Source organism: Micromys minutus, assembly GCF_963924665.1.
Source record: "Micromys minutus genome assembly, chromosome: 10".
NCBI lineage: Eukaryota > Metazoa > Chordata > Mammalia > Rodentia > Muridae > Micromys > Micromys minutus.
This window is the reverse complement of record NC_137979.1, coordinates 65,194,309-65,215,929: the sequence shown is the minus strand read 5'-3', so window position 1 is coordinate 65,215,929 and position 21,621 is coordinate 65,194,309. Positions and strand designations below refer to the sequence as shown.

The 21,621-nt window shown below is 52.1% G+C and overlaps 3 protein-coding genes across 14 annotated transcripts in view; 2 read left to right on the top strand and 1 right to left on the bottom strand.

The window, feature by feature from the left end:
- Positions 1-7,620, top strand: part of SLC38A10 (solute carrier family 38 member 10) — a 44,396-nt gene extending 36,776 nt beyond the window's left edge. For 2 of the 11 annotated variants that reach the window (XM_080922714.1, XM_080922716.1), the window contains 6 exons: positions 722-889; positions 1,141-1,608; positions 2,144-2,245; positions 3,153-3,239; positions 5,046-5,222; positions 5,619-7,620. In XM_080922714.1, coding sequence (XP_080778840.1) covers positions 722-889; positions 1,141-1,608; positions 2,144-2,245; positions 3,153-3,239; positions 5,046-5,222; positions 5,619-6,652 — 2,036 coding nt within the window. In that variant the 3' untranslated portion in view covers positions 6,653-7,620. The remainder of the gene's footprint in view (positions 1-721; positions 890-1,140; positions 1,609-2,143; positions 2,246-3,152; positions 3,240-5,045; positions 5,223-5,618) is intronic. The other 9 variants (XM_080922722.1, XM_080922721.1, XM_080922720.1 and 6 more) reach the window with 9 other exon arrangements.
- Positions 7,621-10,355: 2,735 nt separating this feature from the next.
- Positions 10,356-12,247, bottom strand: NDUFAF8 (NADH:ubiquinone oxidoreductase complex assembly factor 8). The gene is made up of 3 exons (XM_080924427.1): positions 12,114-12,247; positions 11,909-12,019; positions 10,356-10,596 (listed from the first exon to the last, which is right to left on the bottom strand). Exons 1-3 carry the CDS (start codon positions 12,195-12,197, stop codon positions 10,567-10,569), a joined length of 225 nt encoding a protein of 74 aa, XP_080780553.1. The 5' UTR covers positions 12,198-12,247; the 3' UTR covers positions 10,356-10,566.
- Positions 12,248-12,498: 251 nt separating this feature from the next.
- Positions 12,499-20,058, top strand: TEPSIN (TEPSIN adaptor related protein complex 4 accessory protein). Of its 2 annotated transcripts, none has more exons than XM_080922305.1 (13): positions 12,499-12,553; positions 13,530-13,660; positions 13,987-14,078; positions 14,195-14,288; positions 14,985-15,052; positions 15,254-15,329; positions 15,443-15,514; positions 16,468-16,668; positions 16,900-17,074; positions 17,236-17,349; positions 17,442-17,520; positions 17,766-17,900; positions 18,666-20,058. In XM_080922305.1, the coding sequence occupies exons 2-13, from the start codon at positions 13,567-13,569 to the stop codon at positions 19,140-19,142; spliced, it is 1,677 nt and encodes a 558-aa protein (XP_080778431.1). In that variant the 5' UTR covers positions 12,499-12,553; positions 13,530-13,566; the 3' UTR covers positions 19,143-20,058. The 2 variants fall into 2 exon arrangements, with proteins under 2 accessions (XP_080778431.1, XP_080778430.1); XM_080922304.1 differs by having other exon boundaries at positions 12,505-12,553; positions 13,588-13,660.
- The last annotated feature ends 1,563 nt before the right edge of the window (positions 20,059-21,621 follow it).

The window sequence follows — 21,621 nt, the reverse complement described above, 5'->3', positions numbered from 1 at the left end:
GTTTTCTAAGGTTGTTTTTCCTCTGATTAGTTCTTTAGTTCCTGTTATGGTTGCCAAGTGTATAGATTGTGGGGCTTTTGTTGTTGTTTTTGAGATAGGATTTTATGTAGTCCAGGCTAGCCTGACACTAGCCCGAGGATGACCTAGAATTTTAAGGTTCCCACATCCACCTTCACTAGGATGATGCCATGGCTAGTTTATGCTGTGCTGGTACTGAGCTAATCCCAAGCTCTCAAAAGTAGCCTTTTCAGTGAAGCTAGTTTTCTCCAGTGTAACCAGTGAGGTTGCTATGAAACATGGATTCCTGTGCACTTGTGAGCATGTGAAGAGCGACGTTGTCGTCTCACCTGGTGTGAATTACCCACCAACAGCAGGAGGTTTACAGGCCACCCAACCATGTCCTTAAAGGCCTTGCAGCCTAGGCCTTGGGCCATCGGTTGGTCCCTGCTGGAACCCTAAGAACATTGCCTGGCTGTGTGCTCTTGCTGCCCCCTGGTGGCTGTGTTTACATAGCATGTCATCATCTACAGTTATCAATTGAATTATGACACTTTTTATTATGAACGAAAAGGAAGAATTTTGTGCCATTTAGCTGATAATCATGATTAAACAAGAAGAAACCTACCTCCACTTTACCATTTGGCTTTGATATATGTTCCTGATCTTAGGAAAATGACCACCCTGTATTGGTTTCTGGTGGCTCACTGTGCTGTGCTTACAGTCCAGGATCCTGTTGTAGTCATTGCTGAGGATAGCCAAGAGAAGCCAAAGCCAGCAGAGGACAAAGAGGTACTGGAGCAGGCCCAGATTAAGGGTCCAGTGGATGTGCCTGGAGGGGAAGCTCCCAAGGAGAAACAGGAATCCGCACAGCTGGATCGCCCAGGTCAAGGTAAGTGTTAAATGGCGCCAGCTGCCTTGACAGGAACGGCTTAAGCAGCCCTGTGAAGGGCTTGTGTTTTCCCCTTGGCCAAGACAGTTGCCCACTACTGTTCCTCTCGTGACATTACCATTCCGGGAGTTTTGGCAGTCCTCAGATAGCTTAGGGGAACTGAGGTCATGGCCGTGTCACACTTGAGATCCCTAGGAGGGTAAAGGGGGCTCTCTCCAGTCTCACTTCCTTTGCTTGTCCTATGCTTCCAGGTATTGCCGTCCCTGTGGGTGAGGCCCATCGCCATGAGCCTCCCATTCCTCATGACAAAGTGGTGGTGGATGAAGGCCAAGACCAAGAACGGCCAGAGGAGAAAAAGCCGCCTCCCAAGCTCCCAGATGAAGGAGACTCTGCAGGCAGGGGGCAGGTGGTACCACCTCTGCCTGAGTCAGAGGAGAAGCAGGAACCTGAGAGGGGAGAGGAAGGAAAGAGACCTGAGCAAGTCCTGGCAGTAGGGGAAACTGAACGTCCTCAGAAGGTTCCAGAAACAAATGGTCAGCCACCTGTCCAGCCCAGGAAGGAAGATTCCAGACCAGGAAATAAGGACCTGTATCCAGTTCCCCAGGCCAGGGTCTCTGTGGAGCTGGATGCTCTGTTAGCAGATGAAGGCAAGGAGTCTGCACAGAGGGCTGGAGGGGCCCCTCAGAAGCCCGTGGAGACTGCTGTGGAGAGCGATACTGGTGAGTGTCAGCCTCCAGAGTTCATCACAGGGAACTCCCTCGGTGGGTGCAGCAGGAATGGGTTAGTCCTCCTCAGTCCCTTGCTCTCACTAGGTTCACATGATTAGCATGTGAATGTCACAGCCCCTTCAGCAGCTGGTGGAGTAAAGAAGAGCCTGGGAGCCTGACAGCTTCTATAGTGTCTGTCACACAGTTGTTGCCAGACCACTAAATGTCAGGTGCCAGGCTGTTCTCGTGGTGCACACGGGGGACAGTGCAGGAACGCTTGACAGGTAACACATTGTTAAGTGCCCGTCTAAGAGCCGGTTAGGATGGGGCTTGCATTTTAATTGGTGAAGGTAGTTAACACTGGCTCACTGCCATCAGCCTGACATTGTTAAATATTTTTTTATTACTTCCCTGGTAATCATCAGGTTGAAGATAAACTGTGCTGGGGGGACTAGCTATAGAGTCATTTTAGGAAACATCTGCCAGCCCCTCAGCCCACACCCGACTTTGACTTTCCAACAAACCAGCAGAGTCTCCCTGTGTGCAGGTGTGAAGGCGGGCCTCTCTGTACAAAGGCCAGAGGCTGAAGAGCAGAGGGAGAAGGAGGCCGAGCAACCAGGTGGAGACCAGGCAGGGAGCAAGCTGGAAGGTGAGGCCGCCGCCCCCTAGAGGGAGCCCAGAATGAGCTGGGGTGGGATGGGTGCTCCTGGATCCCTCCTGCTTGGTTTTCGTGATAAGGTCACCTTCAGTGACCCCTTGCTGTCTCCCACAGTAGCTTTCCCCGGCACCTCTCTAGGATTGTTTTATCTCCCTTTTTGTCCTTAAAAAGGTGTCACATGGTCACATGGCTTTTAACTACTATTTGGATTTCATCTCTAAGTGGGCATGTTACTAGTTAAACCACTTGTGCTTAAAGGCTGGGGGGGTGGACGAGACACAGGAGGGAAGGCGCCTTTGAAGGCTGTGCCTGAAGTGGATCTGTGCACTGTTTGGGCTGGGGTGGCATTGGTGATGAGCAGCGTGCCCCGTGTCCTTGTCACACATGAAGTAAAGGCCTGCCCTGGCACTTGAACATTTTGACTTTTTCGGTCGTCCCTGTGGTGGTTCTTGTGCAGGGGAGGCAGTGGTGGCACATCCAGCACCCTCTAGTGACCACCTGACCAGTTGTTTTCAGTGAATGCTTAGCTGAAGTCTGACCTGGGCTACGTGGTCTCCCAGGCCAGACTCTCATGGCTTGTCTTGGGTGTTCATACTTTACCCCACAGCGGGCTTGAAAAGATCCAGACTTTGCTTCACTCGGCCCTAACGGCCAGACCTGAGCAGCTGCTCAGCTGATGCTGCTGATGTGGGGCTGCCCCTGGCTGACAGTGCAGACCTGAAGGTAGAACCCAGAGGTTTCTTCTGCTTGGTTAGAGCTCACAACTTGCTTGGGAAACTTCTCCACACTTGTTATTTTTGTCTCTGGTTTTAGTCTGACTATATTTGTTGGTTCCAGTTTCTGTAATCTGTCACCTAAACATGTTTGATTCTTTGATTTTATTTTTTTCTATCTGAAGAAGAGACTTTTCATGGTTTCCTATTGTGCCTCTTTTCCATATGCCTCTCAATGGGACGGACAGCTGAGATTAAAAAGCTAGTAGCAGGTACGGCTCAGGACTGCGATGCAGAAGCATGTGTGTGGAGGCTCTGACAGTGTGGGAACGGCACCTTGGTGGCACATTCTGACCCTGAGGGCCCTGCATGAAGTCCTGGAGTGGCACCCCTCCAGATACAGCTTCCCCCCTCCCCGCCCCCGGGCGTGGTTCTCTGACACTCCAGTTCCCTTTTCCTTCTCAGCCCCTGTGGTCTTGTCCTTAGAGAACAGCCTAATGGTGTCTCTAAGTAACCCAAACTTGAGCTAGAGACAGGGTTGGGGCTGCATGTACCTGCTGCTGTGTGTGGCCTGTGTCTCCTGTGAAGGTTTCGATCCCGTTTGTACACCTGGTCCTGGTAGGTTCTGATTGGAAAAGCCAAGTCACCATGCTGTTTCACATTGCCACGTGAGGCTTCCAGTGGACACAGCACCTTTTCCCTCTCCCAGAGCCAACTCATGGCTAGTCCACTGAGGCGTACACTAGGCATGGGGCCTGCTCTTTCAGAATCCTGCTATTAGCAGGTTAGAAGTGCAAGCACTGTGTGTAACTTTGTGTCTCCTTATATGACTGACAGTCAAGTGAATGTTCTGTGAGGTGGGCTGTGGGGACACTGCTCTGAGCTTTTTTATGTGAAGGGAGAAGAAAGGAGCCCTGTGCTGCAAGGTCTTTCCTTCTCAAGACACTGTCTGGACCCTAGATGTTGGAAAAATGAGGAGCTATTTCTTGAGGTCAACTCCTTTCTTCATGGTGGGCCCCAGCGTCCTCTCTATGGTCCTTTTCTTTCACGGTCTACTGAAGGGTTTGGGAAGATCCTGGGGTGTGCTCATGGGAACACACTTGTGACCCTTGGGAACTGACAATGAATTTCTTCAGAATTAGTAGTGGCAACCTGTGAGTATGTGCCCTGCAGCTGGGAGCTATATAACCCTGGCTGGCCTCATAGCTCACCAAGATCTGCTTCCTAAATCTCATGTACTAGGACTAAAGGTGTGTTCCACCCCCACCCCCACACAAGACACTTTCATGTTCTGACATCTAGTCCCTAACCCATCATCTTCTAAAGATGCCTAATTTAAAAATATATGAAGATTAACCTGCCTTGGATGCTTGCTGTGATACCTGGCTGGCCCAGTGCTGACTGGAGTGGGAAGCCAGCCGGCCCTTGCTGTGCTTGTCAGTAGCCACCAGGATCTCGTGGCCAGGATACAGCAGGTCTGAATAGAAAGGTCTCCTACCTGTGCTTTTGGTGGCTTGATGAGATAAAGCTCCCTTCCTTCCTGGGTGCCCAGCCGTCATCCCGTGTCTAGGCCACGCTCCACTTGAAGACTTTGTTTTTAAAACTTCTCTTCATCTTGCAAGAAACATTTAAAAAATATTAAAACTTGTTTTAAAGATAGCGTTTAGGTTTTATTTTCTCTAGTGTTAGCCCTAGAACAAATGTGTGAGGCAGTAGGGGAGAACCACACAGCTCAGAGAACCTACAACTAACTTTCTGGCTTCCTTCTCAGTTTTTGTGTGGACATGCATCTTCAGCCAGAAACAGACAGGGATCTGGGATCAACCAGTGTGTCTGACCCACTGAGGGGAGAGTAAAAGCAGGCAGGATGGCTGCCCTGGTTAGAGCTTAGCCCTCTAGCCGTAGCTCAGCACCTCACTTCGGTGCCACTGGGACTGAGGTGATGCAGACGGTGTTGCAGATATGGGTGTGGCAGGACCGATTCCCCATGGGCCACTGTTAGCATCACAAGGCCAGCAGTCCCACGGGTGTCTGGCCACCATATCTGGAGTGCTTCTGATTGTGTGTGTCCCCACCAGAAGCTGGGAGGGCAGAGATGCTGGACCATGCCGTACTGCTCCAGGTGATCAAAGAGCAGCAGGTACAGCAGAAGCGCCTCCTGGACCAGCAGGAGAAGCTGCTTGCAGTGATTGAGGAGCAGCACAAGGAGATCCGGCAGCAGCGACAGGAGGGTGAGGAGGACAAGCCTAAGCCTGGTAGGTAGAACCCAGCCCTGGGGAACGGACAGCCAGACACACCAGGTCTGGGGCTAGATTTGAGGCTCAGAGCCTAAAGTGTGAAGATTTCAGTCCTGATCTTTTTTTTGTTTGTTTGTTTTTAATGTATTTATTAGTATTATGCGTGTTTGCGTGTGTCTGCATGTGGCAGCTAGAAGAGAGTTCAGATCCCTTAGATGTGGGGTTACAGAGCCGGGTGAGATTCCTGAGTAGGTACTGGGAAAGTAGCTCTGCTCCACCCAAGAACAGCAAGCATTCTTAACTGCAGAGTCATCTCCCCAGCTCTTGGTGATTCTTAACTGCTTCAGAGTTTCTTTTCAGTCAGCAACTTGTGTCCATTTCTTTGGCTAACACAATGCTCACCTTCATTCTCAGCAGACATGCAGCCAGAGCCTGGGGTAGCTGTACTCAGAGGACAGGAGGAGGCTGAACATGCTGGGGCCCCAGATGAGCATGCTGGGGAGACATTGGAAAATGAGCCTGCACAGCCTTTGCGACCTGTGGGGGAAGCCAAGGTGCTGCCGGGCAGAGACCCTGCTGACCTTCCTGCTGGTGGCTCTGACACAGAGCCCGAGAGGGCCTCGAATAAGCTGAGAGAAGACCAGAAAGGTGCTGCCCTCAAGGTGGATGAAGCTGTGAGGAAGCTGGTCCCAGGGGACTTGGAACCAGTGCATAAGCCAGACCCTGCTGAGGTTCCCAGGAGTTCAGAGAAGCAACTTGCCAAGGAAGTTGCCGGGCAGCGCCAAGATGTCTTTGATGAAGATTCCCAAGAAAGGAAGGAAACTAGAAAGGAAGCAATGGATCCTGGTGCTGATACTCAGAAAGAGGCTGCCCCTAAGGTAGGGGCAGAAGTTGAGGACTCTCGCACAAAGCTCAGGCAGTCAGGACCCACCATTGTCCCAGCTAGTAGGCCAGCAGGGATGGACTTTCAGGCCCAAGCCAGGTTTCAGCAAGAACCCCGGGCCATCTTTGACAAAGGTCAGGGTTCTCACCCAGAGGTAAAAGGTGAGGCCCCCGAAGGGGTTCACATACCTGCTGCGGAGCAGCACAGAGGAAAAGAGGATGCCACCATCCAGGAGACAAAGCAGAGACCGGATCCTAACTCTGGGCCCAAACTAGCTGTGCCTGGGGGTCAGAGGCCAGAGAATGCCAAACCTAACCGAGACCTAAAAGTGCAGGCTGGCTCTGACCTTCGGAGGAGGCGGCGGCGGGATCTTACCTCGCATCCAGAGCAGGAGTTGGCTCCAAAGGATGGAGTCATTATTAGCTTTAACTCTCTTCCTAATGTACAGGTAAATGACCTCCGCAGTGCTCTGGACACCCAGCTGCGCCAGGCTGCGGGGGCTGCCTTACAAGTGGTACACAGCAGGCAGATTAAACAGCTGTCTGCAGGTGTGGAGGAAACATGAGAGCCTGGTCAGGGAGAGGCTGCTGCTAGACATTGGATGGCAGCTGCTGCTCTCTGGTGGCATCTTGATGGGAGGCCACATTCTTATGTTTCTAGGGATTAGTGTCTAAGCCCCCCATGATGAGTTGTGAAAGTTTAACCTGCTACCCCACCCTAGATATCTGTCACTCTGTAGCGTCACTTGCTCCAAGTCTACACACCAAAGCACTCACTAGCCTGAGTATGGCTGGGGTCTTGAGCCAGCCCAGGAGAGGCAGTGCTGAGGCTCAGCTCCCATGCTGCACTGTGGCACCTCGTCTGTTCAGACTCATGGTCTGGCCAGTGGCAGTGCTGACAGCAAGACAGGCAACCTGTGACAGCCAGATTCCACTGACTAGATGAATCTCATGTTCTCCATAGGATGGGAAACCTGCGGCAGCCATGTCTGTCTGCCCTGGGGTGGGCATGACTTGACTTGGGGAGGGAAAGGAGGCACATGGCCTCCTGGTTTTTAATCATTCACATCTTTGAAGCTGGTTATGAAACAAAAAAATAAAACACCACTAACAAGTAGCAAGTGAAGTTGGTTTACCTAAAGGAAAACACATTCAGAATCCTGGGTGATACCAAGTGGGCTAGAGGTCACGGGGTCCACTCCCTAGCCGTCCTCCCTCGATGTAGACCAACTGAGTACAGCTGGGGAACCGACAGGCTCCCAATGCCGATTCCTGGTGTAGGGAGGAAGCTGAACAGGGAGCACAGCCAGCAGCAAGCCCTGGGCTGTCTCATTTGTTCTGTATCTGCATGGCCTCAAACTCACAGTAGAGCTGCCCTCTGTCCAGCCAGTACTGTTGCCAGGGCTGTGTCCTGGAGTCCAAGCAGGAAGACATGACCATGTTGTCTTTTGTCACTCCCTTGCACTGTAAGTAGATTGAGGGACGAGAGCCTCAGTGGGGTCATATTTGGACCAGGCTACACTGTAGTGTGTAAATTCTGTACCATCTTTGAAATGTATTTTATCATACCTTTTAAAAAATTTAGACTTATTTATGTGCATTAATGTTTCCTTTACCTATCTCTGCACCAGATGCATGCAGTGCCCTTGGATGTCAGAAGAGAGTATCAGGCTTCCTCCCATCCTTTCTGACTAAAACCAGTACCAAATACAGCATTGCTTGGTGGAAAGATGCCATGTGGCCTTCCCCTCAGATTGGAACTCTTGTAACCTTGCAGGGACTGGGGCTTCCACATAGCTTGATAGTCCTGAGTATCATTCTGTTCTCCCTGGTCTCAGAATCTGTTCTAAAAGTAGGCAGGCTGTCTTTTGTCCCCAGCTCTCCTCCTACCTTTCCCCTCTAAACCTGCTGTCAGCAGCCTTCAAGTAAGAGCATGCCTTTTCTTAGAAAACACAGACCTACAGGTTGGGGTTGCTGGTAAACTGCAGAAATGCTGAAGTAGACAGTGCCTCCAGCTGGGTCCTGTAAAACCTGGGTCAGCAGCCTGCCAACTCAGCTCCTAGCTTTAGTAGGTGTTGGGTCAGGCTCACATGGTGTAGGCAGGCTACTGGAATGTGACGCCTGCCCATCCATGACGATTCTGCTGTAGAACCGTAGGCAGGCTTGGGAGCAATGCTGCCAGGCAAGGAGGCATGCAGAGCAGGGCACAAAGAGCAAAGCCAAAGCTCTCAAAAGAATGGCACACACCTTTAATCCCAGCACTCAGGAGGCAGAGGCAGGTGGGCGGATCTGAGTTCAACACCAGCCTGGTCTGCACAGCCAAGGGCTACACAGAAAAATCATGTCTCAAACAAAACCAGATTTCATCAGAGGCCAAACATTTCCTGTGGTTCAGTGTGGTCTAAGATACAAGGTTCCAAGTAGGAGAACCAGGAGGAAGTTTTAAGTGCTTAGAATATAAAGGTTGTACACCAAGGCAACTTTTGAACTCCAGTAACCTCTGGGCTCCTGGGCTGTGAGGAATACGCTTGCATTCTTTATAAATCCCCTGGTCTTGATGTTCTGCTACAACAGCCTCAACAAACTGTGTGCTGGAGCAGTCAGTGCTGTGTGGCTGATACAGCAGTGGAAGCAGTCTCTGTTGTAACCAGTGAATGCATTCCTGAGACTAGTTCAGGTGCGAAGGCCAAAGGAGCCTGCATGGCTGTGACCCGAGTACTGGGGGAATACCTTGATTTCTTTTGCTCAGTTTCAGTACCAGGATTGCCTGGACCATGAGATCGGTCCAGAAAGCACTACAAGCACAGGCATATGGTGGAGGTTTTCCATGTCCTGTTGAACAGGAACTGAGGATCAGGCACAAGCATGCCTGCAGTGACCAACTTCCTGAAGTTTCTAAGACCTCCAAAAGTAGAATCACACACTAGCTGGGGATGAAGACGTCACTAACATTAGTCCATGGGATAAGGTTTGTGTGTACTAGAATCTAATCAAATCATGACAGCTGGAAGGAGCAGGCCCTGGAGGCCCGAGAGCTGAACCGAGTCTGTAGTAGGCCTGGGCTACGCAGGGCCATGAAAAGCCATGGCCTGTCTGCTTCCTCAGGGTTTAGGTGGAAGATGAAGAGACAGAACATTTTGCCAGACAAGTTTGAGGGAGCCTACGTTCATTGGGTCCCAAAGTTGGGAGTCTTCAGGGAAAAGACACAAGAAGCTCCAGTCAAAGAGCTTTCAAGAGAACTTGATGGAACCGGCAGGTGGGAAGTCAGTCTGAGGCTGGTCTTGGGCTGTAAGCTCTTAGGAACGTGGAGAAAAGAGCACTGGGAGTGCTTCTAACCTGTGAAGAACAATCTAATCTCTGGGCACTGAGAATTCTAGCTGCTCTGGTCTCAGGAAGAGCCAAGTAGTTCCCATGTTCCCCAGCAGGTGGGATTCACATACACAGTATCCTTCCTGTGTGAAGAGCAGGGAAAGAGTAAGGCCAGGAGCCATAATCTGTGACAGGTTGCAGGTATGGCTGTCCCCTCACTGAAGACCCAAAGAACCTCTTGTTGGCTTTTGTTCAGAAAAGCCTCTGCCCAATTCCTGGGTCATCCATAGGGCATTTCTTACACCGCAGGCTCGCTCCCTCACACTGTTGCTGTGTTTCTCTTTGGTGAGCCTTACTCTAAGCTGTCAGATCCAGACGCTTGGTGAGCCAGTCTTAGACTAATACTTTTGATGAGAATAGTAGGGAGTGTTTGCTTTATATGTAAGATTTATATGTATTGCCTGCATGTCTGTGTGCCACATGTTTGCCTGGTTCCTGCAGAGGCCAGAAGAGGGTGTTGGATCCCCTGGAACTGGAATTAAAGATGGTTGTGAGCTGCCATGTGGGTGCTTGCAACTACCTGGGGCTTCTAAAGAGTAACAGGTGCTTTTAACTGTTGAACAGTCTCTCCAGACCTTGATCAGAAAAGGTTTGTTTTGTTTTGTCTTTGTTTGGGTTTTTCTGTTCTGTTTTGTTTGAGATGGTTTCTCTACATAACAAGCCCTGGCTGGCCTAAACTTGCTTTGTAGACCAGGCTGGCCTCAGACTCCCAGAGATCCACCTGGCTCTGCCTCACAAGTGCTGGGATTAATGCTGTGCACCACTGCCCAGCTGAGAGCAGTTTTAAATGAGGACCCTGTAGCAGAGAGACATGGTCCAGACCTTGTGTCCTCTGGATACATTGTCCTTAGGAGAGACCAGTTCCTTATACCGTGCTCAATATATAAAAGTCTGAAACTGTGCAATATTAAATCATTTTCATGTTACATCTTAATCAAATCCAGATCCTCATACAGACTCATCAAACTGCTGGTAAACAACCCATCCCTGCACAAGGTTCAAGGTAGGAAGAACCATAAAACACCAGGAACTTTGCTGCCCATGTTTTTTTCAGTCCCCAAAGGTCCCCATGTGTGCTGTCAGTACAAGGCACCTGTGCCCACTGCTCTTCCTAGGAGCCTCCCATCATGGTCTTCTTGGCCTGAAAGAGAAAGCATTTTGTTTCAGCCACTTATTTCCAATTTATATATGGCTTAAAAGCAAGACATGTATCATATCAAATGCTGCTATCTTCTCCCAAACACCCTAAAGAGCTGAAGTGCTAGTGTGTATAAGGAAGCCTAAGCCTGTGCTCACCTAACAAAGAAGCCTGGACCCTGTGACTGAGGGAAGGTTGTGCTGGGCAGAGGTGGATGTGGAATCACCATGGAATACCTTTATCTGGTCCAGGCAACACAGGAGATGGAGTCAGCAGCTAACCAGCCACATAATTCTGGTCAACCACAGAAAGGGTGGCAGAGAGCAGAAACTATGAACGCTGGGAGTGTATCTAGGGTTTCAATGACAGCTGCTGGCCACCAACTACAACTGTAAAGGCTTGTCTGTTTGCCTTCCCGCTCAGGGAGAGGTACGGGGTTGGAAGGTAGCCAAAAAGGCAGGGCTTAATTTAGAAGGGATAAAAGCTCAACACCTGATGAGTGAACAGCCTCTAGGAAACCAGTCAAAGGCCGTAGGTAAGGCTAGACTGTAGTAAACTCACGGAAAGTTTATGTCTCCCAAACACTGCTCTTTCTGCCTAAGGCTACTGTGGAATATTAGCAAACACCTTCAGATACACTGTGTCTTAACCACCCACCCTATCTCTAGTCCTATTTCTGCATTAGCAGCTCCCAGCAGCACTGTTGCTATGACCTCTACCTCAGACCCACCGAATCTGCAGTACCCAGGAGAAGGACAGCAGTAGTGACATTTCTAGGAACCTATCATGGTATGGGCCCAAGACGTTTGCAGGTCAAAGCCCCATTACCTAATAACACCTACTGGTTTTGTCTGGAACATTCACTATGGTCTCCAGGTTCTTACCCTGGCCGTCTTCACAAAGACTGTAAGTGGGACACCAACCGACAGGGACCATGGCAAAGAAAAGACAGAAGGAACTTGAAGTGGAGGGGTCATAGGCAGAAGACCGGGATCAAGAACTCAAGGGGCTCTCATCTTTCCTGTGCTACAGAGATAACTAGCTACGGACACTGCACTTGACTCCTCGGTGAAAGGGGTGCCTAGCAGGACACTCCCCCGACGTCGCACAGGAACTTCTGAGAAAAACCAAGTAGAGCTGGGGTCGGTCTGATCAGGGCACTTCGGCAAAGTTACCCAACAGTTAACTAAAGGGCCTTCCACCTTTTCCTGGAGTTAATTGGCAGAAAAGAAAAGAAAGTATGCTTGGCCTCGCCCTAAATCAGCAGAAAAGGAAAGCCAGACAGGGACGACACAGCAGGGACACGCCCACCTACCGCGGCGGCGAAGCAGCTCCTCAGGGCCTCGAACTCGCGCACGCAGAGGTCTTTACTCAGGCGGCCTCCTGGGGCGGTGGAGGCCTGCACGCACTTGCCATACGCCGAGGCCTGAGAGAAGACCGAGCGGTACTGGGGCCTGACCAGAGTCGCCACCCACCCCGCTTCCGCTTACCCTGCAGGCCCAGCTCCGCTCGCTCCTTACCTCAGCTCCGCAGGCCGCCAGATGCTCCGGGAAGGCTCGGAGACGACTCCGCACACGCCCCCACACCGCTCCGTTGACAGACATGAGCGGTTCTTTCAGGCCCTTGTGGGCGCCGCCATCTTGGGTCCTGCCTCTTCCGGAGTCGAATGCTTAAACATCCGGTACCTCCGCCCATACTTTTTTCTGGTTGGTTAGAGTCGCAGTCCTGTCTTTCTGTAATTGGCGATTGTTCTTGTCCGTCTCTACCTGGGACTTTGGACTGGTTGAAGCTCAGGTGTTTCCGCCTTTGTGCCCGCCTCCTACGAACGATTGGCTGGGGGAGCCAGAGAAGCGCGACGATTGGAGGACGGAAGCCTGGCGGAAGCGGGACAGACTGGGAGGTTACCTGGACCATGGCGGCCGTTCCGCCGCTGCGGGACCGGTTGAGCTTCCTGCACAGGGTGAGTGAAACTCGCCTGGTGTGCTGACACTCGCTCTCGGCGACCTCACTAGATTAGCGGGGGCAGACTACCCAACAGCTGCTGAGAATGAGTGAGCCTGCTGTGATAGCAGGAGGTTAACCCCAAGGGCGGCGGGCGATCTCCAGCGGGGCCCATCCCCTCTTCCAAGGTTTCATTTTAGAAAATCCTGGAAACTCGTACATCTCCAGGGGAGATGTACATCTGGAAGGCCATTAGCCACAGGGTGGAGAGGGAGGAGCCTGTTGCCAGCTGTTGACTGAAATAAATTGTTTGCCCTGGACTTTCTGACTGGAGCTTAAGGGCACTGAGTGGCCCCAGGGACCCTTGGGCTTTTAAGAATCCATGCTCCAATAGATCAGATCTCTCATATAAAAGCTGGGACAAGTCCTCAAGTACTGTGCAGCTCCTGTCCTACAGATCCTCTTGAAGGCACTGTAGACAAATAGCATGCTGAGGGCATACTTGTCTTAAATATTCCTAAACCTCACTCTCTCGTCCAGATACTGGTGGATGAGATGTTCCCAGATTTCAACCAAATAAACAACATATGCATGCAGGGACAGGCAAGGCAGTAAGTAAGCAAGCACAACCATGCTGATTCATGACTATAAAATTGAAGTTCGCCAACCTGAGCAATTCTCATTCTTTCAGTTTGTACTCAGGAGGCCCATCCGATACACAGAAAGCCTCGAGATTCTTGCTGTTGCTGGTTGATAAATAGACAGATTTAAAATATCCTCACACTCACGAGTGTAGGAGGCTGGGACTGAACCTCATCTTGACCTAGTTGGAGAACCATTGTTGGTTTTCCTCTTTCCTGGGTCACTCCTCCATGCCAGAACAGAGCCTGTTTACGACTCTGCTTTGTGGCCCTTAGGATGAATGTGGCCCCACAGGCTCTCTCCTGGACAGTTTCAGCACCAGTCAGCATGAGGCTTGCTTCCATTCCCTTTAGTGGCTGGGACCCATCCTGTATAAGATGGCAGCTCACCATGGCCCTCATTCCTCTTCAGCTCCCCATGCTGTTGAAGGGGACCTCAGATGATGACACCCCATGTCCAGGCTACCTGTTTGAAGAGATTGCCAGTATCCTTCTGCACCGTTCCCATTGGTGGGATTAGTGTTTAGTAAACCGTGGGGATCCTGACATGGCAGGAAGGGTTGTTGGGCAAGGGTAGGGTCTTCTGCTATCCCAGGAGCACCAACAACTTCTTTGTCCTAGTATCCAGATGCATGTGGCTGTGGGGTTGAGGTGAACATTAAGAACTGCGATACTGACAGCGTAAAGACCAGGCACATGCTGAAAGTTAAACCAAAGCCTGTGGTCATAGGAGGGCAACTCCGTCTCAGCCAGTACATCCTTCCTGGTATAGCCTGTGTCAGCCCACTTCCCTAACCCAAACGACTCTCAGAAATTTCCCACGAGTCACTGGGCAGCAGCCAGTGCCTGCTGGAGTACCTCCTGAGCCGCCTGGACAGTAGTTCTGGCCACGTGAAGCTCAAGGTGAGTCCTTGGGTGGCAGGCAGAGGGTGAGGCCTCAGTTCCTGTGGCCAGATTGTGGGGGAGGGGCACCTAGCTGTACCGCAACCGCCAGCCCCATGAATCCGGTGATTCCTCAGGTTCTGAAGATCTTGCTTTACCTGTGTGGTCACGGTTCTTCCTCCTTCCTGCTCATCCTTAGGAGAAACTCTGCTCTCATCCAAGAAGCCACAGGTACAGAAAGGCACAGGTGTGCCCAGGGAAAGCAGAGTGGGTGTAGCTATACACAACCCTTGGGTGCTGCGCTTGGCCCTGGCTGGTCAGAACTTGTGAATGGAAAAGGGGTTTGTGCTGGAAAAAGAACCCACTAAGGATTCTCTGAGGAATGTCTCTTAGCCCTAAAAGGATGAGGCAGAACTGGCGTGTCAGGGGTGCTGTGGTAGGCCAGCGTGTGCACAGGCCCTGAGCCTAGGAAAGCTTGGGGCTGACTTATTGTGGTGTGAAAAAACCGTATTTTCTATGAGGGAACCTCTTTAGCAGAGGGAGTTTTAGCTCAGGCTGAACCAGCCTGGGAATCAGAGGCAAAACCAGGCATAAGAGAGACCTCAGGTCTGGCATCCAGTGCCCAAGATACCGCTAAGGGTCGTGTGGCAGGTGGGTGGAAGAGAATGGACCCAAGGAAGCAGTTAGGTAGGTATAACTCCAGCGTCTGTGAGAGGTGGGAGGTCTGTCTCTGGCAGACACAGTCGATATCATGAAGGTAGATGGTGGATTCACCACCTCGAGTGGTCAAGGGAGAATGTTAAATGTTCTATCTCCAATCCTGCTGAGGAAGGAGCTGGGGCATATACCATCTGGGAGGGCTGGCCTGCTCTGTGGGTAGCAAATAGTGCCCAGGCTCAGCCTGTCTGGCTGTTTTCTGTCCTGCAGCTTTCGCAGGGCCTCCAGATCCTCTTCATGGAAACAGCTTGTACCAGAAGGTGCGCGCGGCTGCCCAGGTGAGCTCTGGACAGGGTGACAGAATGTCTGTGAGGTGCTTGCTGTGTTCCTGCCTCTTGGGGCCTAGCTGTCTCCTCCCTGCTGAGCCACAGCCCCGTGCTTTGTTGGACAGCTCAAGAGAGGTGTCTAAGAAGGCAGAGCTGGTGGGGATGGGCAGAGCTGTAGGCTCGGGTGGTACTCAGCACCGCTTCTTCATTTAGGACCTGGGTAGCACCCTGTTCTCAGACGCCATGCCTCAGCCTCCCTCCCAGCCGCCCCAGATCCTGCCTCCTGCCGGTATGTCACCCTGGTGACCCCTCCCAGCTGTCATCAGACGTTGTCCCTTAGTGTCCTAGATGTCTCTTACCTGTGGGCAGGGGGAGGCCTATACTGATGCCAGTGTCTTTTAGGCATGGGTGCCCAGGCCAGACCTCACAGTGCTCTGCAGGGCTTCGGCTATACTAAGGAGAGTGGCCGGACAGGTAAGATCCAGGGCTCTTGGGTAGAGGGTGAAGGGATCACACTGGGAGCTGGTGGTGTACAAATTTAATCCCAGCACTCAGAAGGCAGACAGATCTGTGAGTTTGAGGCCAACCTGGTTCAGGACGACCAGGGCTACACACACACACCGTCTCAAAGCTAAAAAAAGAAAAAAAGAATTGATTCTATTCACATAGAGGTCAGGGCCTGGCCTCACTGGCATCAGCATTAGCTGTCCCCCAAGCGCACACATGAACACTCGTTCCTTCCTGGATGTGTTTGCTCCCCTGTGCTGTTTCCTCTGCTCAGCTGAGAGGAGGGTGTGGCAGGAATGGCCAGGTCTAAGAAGGAGAAGCTAGACTTAAGTCCAGCTGGCTGTGTCGGCCTCTTCTGTTGCTAGAGGGCCAGGATCCAGGCCACGACAGGAGCCTAGAGGGCCATCTGTGCAGGCGGTAACAGTGTAGTGTGTGTGGGTCCTGTTCATCAGACACTGGAAGTTTGTTGAAGGCCTGTACAACAGCACAGAACACAGCGAGTTGTCTCGGCTGTCCTCGGGGCTGCATGCCAAGCTCTCTCCAACTGTGTGCTAGTAGCTGCTACAGGGGGGCCTTCCTGCAGCTCGGGGACCTCTGCCTGATGCTTTAACTTGGAAGTCCCTTCAGGAGCTCAAAGGCAATGGTGGACCACTGACCATTCTTGCCTGCATGCTTGTAGCCCTTGAGTGAAGGGACAAGGACATTTTCATTACCCAGGGCAACCCCCACAGAACATCCCTTGCCTGAACTGCTTGCTACAGGCTAAGTGTCCAGCCCACAGTGCAGCTGGTCTGTTCTACCTGGAGCATGTGACTTCACCTCCAGAGCTCTGAGCAGACAGTAACCCTGGCCCTATCCTGGAGAATGGATGGGAGGTAGGGGAAGGGCTGGGGTGCTGATGCCACCTTCTCTGTATACAGGCTCTGCAGGTGAAACCTTCCTCTCCACCATCCAGAGAGCTGCAGAGGCCGTGGCTAATGCTGTTCGTCCTGGGCCTGACAATCCTTGTACCAAGGGACCCTTGCCACATGGTGACACCTACCAGCCTGCAGTAACACCTTCATCTAGCTACACACATCCCCACCTTAGGAATCCCCCTGGGGCTATCCTGGGGACCAGAGGTATGGAGGCAAGGGTTGCCATCCTTAGGGGTCCAGATGGTTCCTTTGTGCCACAAGGAGTCTCACAAGGGCAGGAGGAAGGAAGCACCTATCCATTTTGTGTGCTGGGAGTTTCTGGAGCTGTCCTGTAAGCTCGGGACACAACCCCTTGTCTTCTAGCCCAGAGCCCCTAAGAAGATGGTGTGAGGTCTGGAAGCCCTGGGGCCTTAACTGCCATTCTTGTCCTTTCAGCTGTGAGACACCAGCCCGGGCAGGCTGGAGGAGGCTGGGATGAGCTGGACAGCAGTCCTAGTTCCCAGAATTCCTCCTGTACCAGCAACCTGAGCAGGGCCTCCGACTCAGGCAGTCGGTCTGGCAGTGATAGCCACTCTGGTGCCAGCCGGGAGCCAGGCGACCTGGCAGAAAGGTGTGTGGAATAGGGGGCCACCTGTCCCAGAGCGGCAGTCAGCAGGCTCCCTGACCTCCACAACAGACCTTACCCCACTGAGGGAGCTTAGGGGGTGCTGTCCCGCCCATCCATCTGAGACCTTGATATATGACTTTGCCAAGTTGCTGTGCTTTTTCCAGGGCTGAGGCCATGGCCCCAAATGACTGCCATCAAGAACTGACTCTAGTAAGGACTGTGACACAGGGGCCACGTGTCTTCCTGAGCCGGGAGGAGACGCAGCACTTCATCAAAGAGTGAGCTGCCCACCTGCGTGTGCTGCCCCGAGGGAGGAGGGAACTTGCTGTGGCTGCCCCCAATCCCTCCCATGTGTCCCCTCCCTGTACAGGTGTGGCCTGCTCAACTGTGAGGTTGTGCTGGAGCTGCTCCTCCACCAGCTGGTCGGGACCAGTGAGTGTGAGCAAATGGTGAGGATGAGAGGGAGCAGGGACAGTGGATCTGTGTGGCTGGCATGTAGACTGCAGGGCGCCCTTGGCTGACAGGGTCCTGGGCAACACGGAGAGGGTGGAGGGGACAGCATGCCTAGTGTCACCTCCTCATCCAAGGCCAAGATGAAGAGGGCAGGGCCACGCATGGGCGTGTGTGGCCTTCACCACCCTGAGTGAGGAGCCATGGAGAGCTGACTCCCATTCTCCCTGCTTTTGGTCCACAGAGGGCACTGTGTGCCATCGCATCCTTTGGAAGTGCTGACCTCCTGCCTCAGGAGCACGTCCTCCTCCTATGCCGACAGCAGCTGCAGGAACTTAGTGCAGGCAGCCCTGGGCCTGTGACCAACAAAGCCACCAAGGTGAGCAGTGATCCCTGGGAGTAGCAGACTGTCTCAGCACTCAGTGCCCCGGCACAGGTCCCCGCTGGCCATGATCAGCACCTGTGGGCACATTCCGACAGCCCTGCTTAGTGGCTGGTGCCCATGTCCCGTGGACTCGTGCGCCATGGGTGTTTTGACTTCCTTCTTTACCTGCACAGCCACCCACTCACCCACTCACCCACTCACGCCTGTGCCTGGCTCACCACCCTGTGTGCTGAACACATTCACCCTGCTCCAGAAAGTCTTCCTTGGAAAAAAATTCCCTAGCTGGTTTTTTGCTTGATTGATTTATTGATTGATTGACTGATTACATTTTGAGACAGGGGCTCACTATGTGGTCCTGACTGGCCTGGAACTCACTGGATAGACCAGGCTGACCTTAAATTCACAGACATGCTCCTGCCTCTGCCTCCCAAGCACTGGGATTAAAGGCATGGCTGCACACCCTGCTAGAGTCTCTTGTTTTCTCTACTGCCACTAAATTTGCCACAGCCTCTTAGTCCAGGTTGGGCTATACTATCATACCCAGTAAACTTGGGGTAACATCACAGGAACATGCGTCGAGAGTAACCAGATATGCATCAACTCTCCTTGGTCCCTGCCCTGGAAGGTCCTGAGGCTGGGACTGCCCATCCATCTGTTCATGATCCTGGGTACCTGCCTGTACTAAGAAAAAATAAGCCATGTCCCTCAATGTTTCTAGCACTAAGCAGGAACCCCCAACTCCTTCCTGTTTTCCTCCAGATCCTGAGACACTTTGAAGCCTCTTGTGGACAGCAGCTCCCTACCCTAAGGCCCTGTGCCCAGCCCAACTCTGCAGCTGCCCTTGTGGGCCCTGCTGACCTGCTGACCAGCCCTGTGCCTCCCCCTGCAAGCCAAGTCTTCCTCCAGCCTCTTAGCTCCACCACAGTTGTGCCCAAGAGTCCTTTGCCCACTCCATGCCCAGATCCTGTACCTCCTTCTTCTCTAGAGGAGCCCAGTGAGCTCAGAACCCAGTTGGTATGTTCTAGTCAAGAAGGGAGACTGGAGAACACAGACCCCCTGAAGGATAGCTCCAGTTCGTGCCCATGGAGCCCCAACTCTTTGTTTGCTGGCATGGAGCTGGTAGCTTGCCCCCGCCGGCCCTGCCCCAGCTCCCAGGATCTCCAGGCAGATTTACAAAAGGTGACCACAGAACCTCCAGTTACAGAGCCATCAGCTTTTGCATTTTTAAACATGTGACTTCCTGGACCCAGCTGTACAGCGTCCCCTCTGGTCTTCATATGGAGGCCCCAGGACCTATGGCCTCCTGTTCTTAGGTTCACCAAGGAGCCATTCTTTGGTGTCTCTGGCTGTTCTTTGCCCCCTCTGGCCCCTTCCTTTCACCTAGGAAACTGGTACATGGTCTTTGAGCCAGGTGAGCCCTAGATGGGCTCCCAGTGCTCAGAACAGTCATTGAAGAAGGCATGTGTCCCCATAGTGCTCACCAGACAACCTGGAGATGTGGAAAATACAGTCAACTGGTGCCTCAGACTATGTCTGCACACCCATTGCTTCTTGGGAATTAACTCTGGCCATGCCCCTGGGATTGGCTTCCCTCCTGGCAAGACCCACACAGACCTTAGATGTTCCATCCATAGCTGGAGACCACCTCAGAGGTTCCCGCTCTAGCAGTACTTCTCCAGGGCTCCCACAGCTCCTCCGCCCATGCTGCTCTGTTTCTGGGGGCTGAACACTGAGGCCCACTCCCACCACCGACCACCAGGCTACCTCAGTCCCAGTCGACCTGTGCCACTGTTGGCAATGATTGTATGGCCTTGAATTCCTGTGGTGACAATGGTGGGTAGCAAGGCTACAACACTGACCTTGGGTACCGTGACCCTCAGAAATGAGCACTTGGTGAGGGTTGGAAACACTGACTTGGTTCAGAGTTACAGTCTGATCTCTGGTCCTTCCTTAGGGAGCCACAGCCTTGAGGATAGGGTGCTGGGCGGGTGCCTGTGGCTCTGAGGCTTGGTTCTTGGAGCTTCCTCAGCCAAGTGCCCTATAGGGCCCAGTTCTGAAAGCACAGCTTGCCACAGTTTTCTGCAGAGCACAGGGGAGTCTAGTGAACCTTCCTGTCCATCTCAGAGCCTGGGGAGCTGCGACATGCACTTTCTCAATAAACACAAATGTTTACACAGCTTGTGCCACTTTGGGTTTTGCTTTCTTTTGTTTAAAATATTTTACACCGTAGTTGTCCTCAGACACACCAGAAGAGGACATCAGATCCTATTACAGATGGTTGTGAGCCACCGTGTGGTTGCTGGGAATTGAACTCAGGACCTCTGGAAGAGTAGTCAGTGCTCTTAACCTCTGAGCCATCTCTCCAGCCCCTAATTATTTTTATTATTGTTGTTATTATTATTAATCACACCTTGAGGACTCGTTTTCCTGAGCAGGGCAGGTATCTCAAGTGTTTGGTGGGGCTTCTCAGTGGTGCTACTTTGACCTTCCCCTCAAGGGGCTAAGAGGATAAACTAAAGTGGTGACACTGCTCTAGGTGAGCATGTATGGTGAACATGGCTGGAGAGGTGCAGTCCCAAAGCCCACCAGAGTCCCCACAGTTGTCACTTGGGTCAAACGCAGGGCCTTGTGCTTATTGGGAAGTGCAGGACCACTGGGCTCTATTCCCAGCTCGGTTTTAACAGTGATGAGTTGACACCAAAGTTCACAGAGATCAGAAAAGTGTTCACTCCTTACAATGCCTACAATGACTTTTCCTGGGACTCTTTCTGTGAACCCCAGGCACAGAAATGTTTCCACACAGGTTCAGCTGGTGAGTCAAGGGGTTTTGCAGGAGCAGGGAAAAGCTCATGGCAAGTGTACCACTGAAGAGTGGCCTTTCCCACGGTAACTCTTAGGGGTGGGAGGACTGGCACTTGCAATCCCTCCTTTCCTGTGGCTGATTTTAAGACAAATGTCATCCCCAGAGGACAGTTCACCACAGCTATGCTAGTCAAGGCGGATATCGCCAGGGTCTTACACAGAAAATGATAGAACTACACAAATACCAGCAGCAGCATCCACAGGAGGTAGAACCTGACAAGCCAGGTCCCTGAGCCACACCAGTGGGTAGGGGGTCTTCTTCATCTGCAGTAGTTCAGTGAAGGATCAGCCATCCATGGTTGGAGCTAGCAACTTGTAAAAGACTTAAAACTTCTTGGCCCATACCTCAGACTTCACACGAAAAGTTAAAGAGAACCATAGCCTAAGAACCAGAAACACCAGGCTTGGTGGTATGCCCCTTCAATCCCAGCACTCAGGAGGCAGAGCGATGGAGCACCATGAAGCTGAAGCCAGCCTTATCTATGCAGGGAGTTCTAGGCCATCCAGGTCTACATACTAAGATCCTATGTTGGGGGGAAAAAGACCTTATCAAGGGGAGAAGGCTTTAATGTCCTAGGGAAATGGAAGGCTGAGCCAAACACTGAGAGACTATTTTTAGGTTACATGTCTCACACAGACTCACGTGAAAACTCTGAGAACACAGGGTCAGTGGCATGACTGGGCTGGTAAAGGCATCTGTACCACACAGCCTCACAACTAGAGTACAAGCCTCGAGACCCACATGGTAGTGAAAGGAAACTAATTCATGGAGATTATCTTGACATGTACGCCATGTCTCTCTCTCTCTCATACACACACACACACCAAACTCACCTATTAATGTGACTGAAGG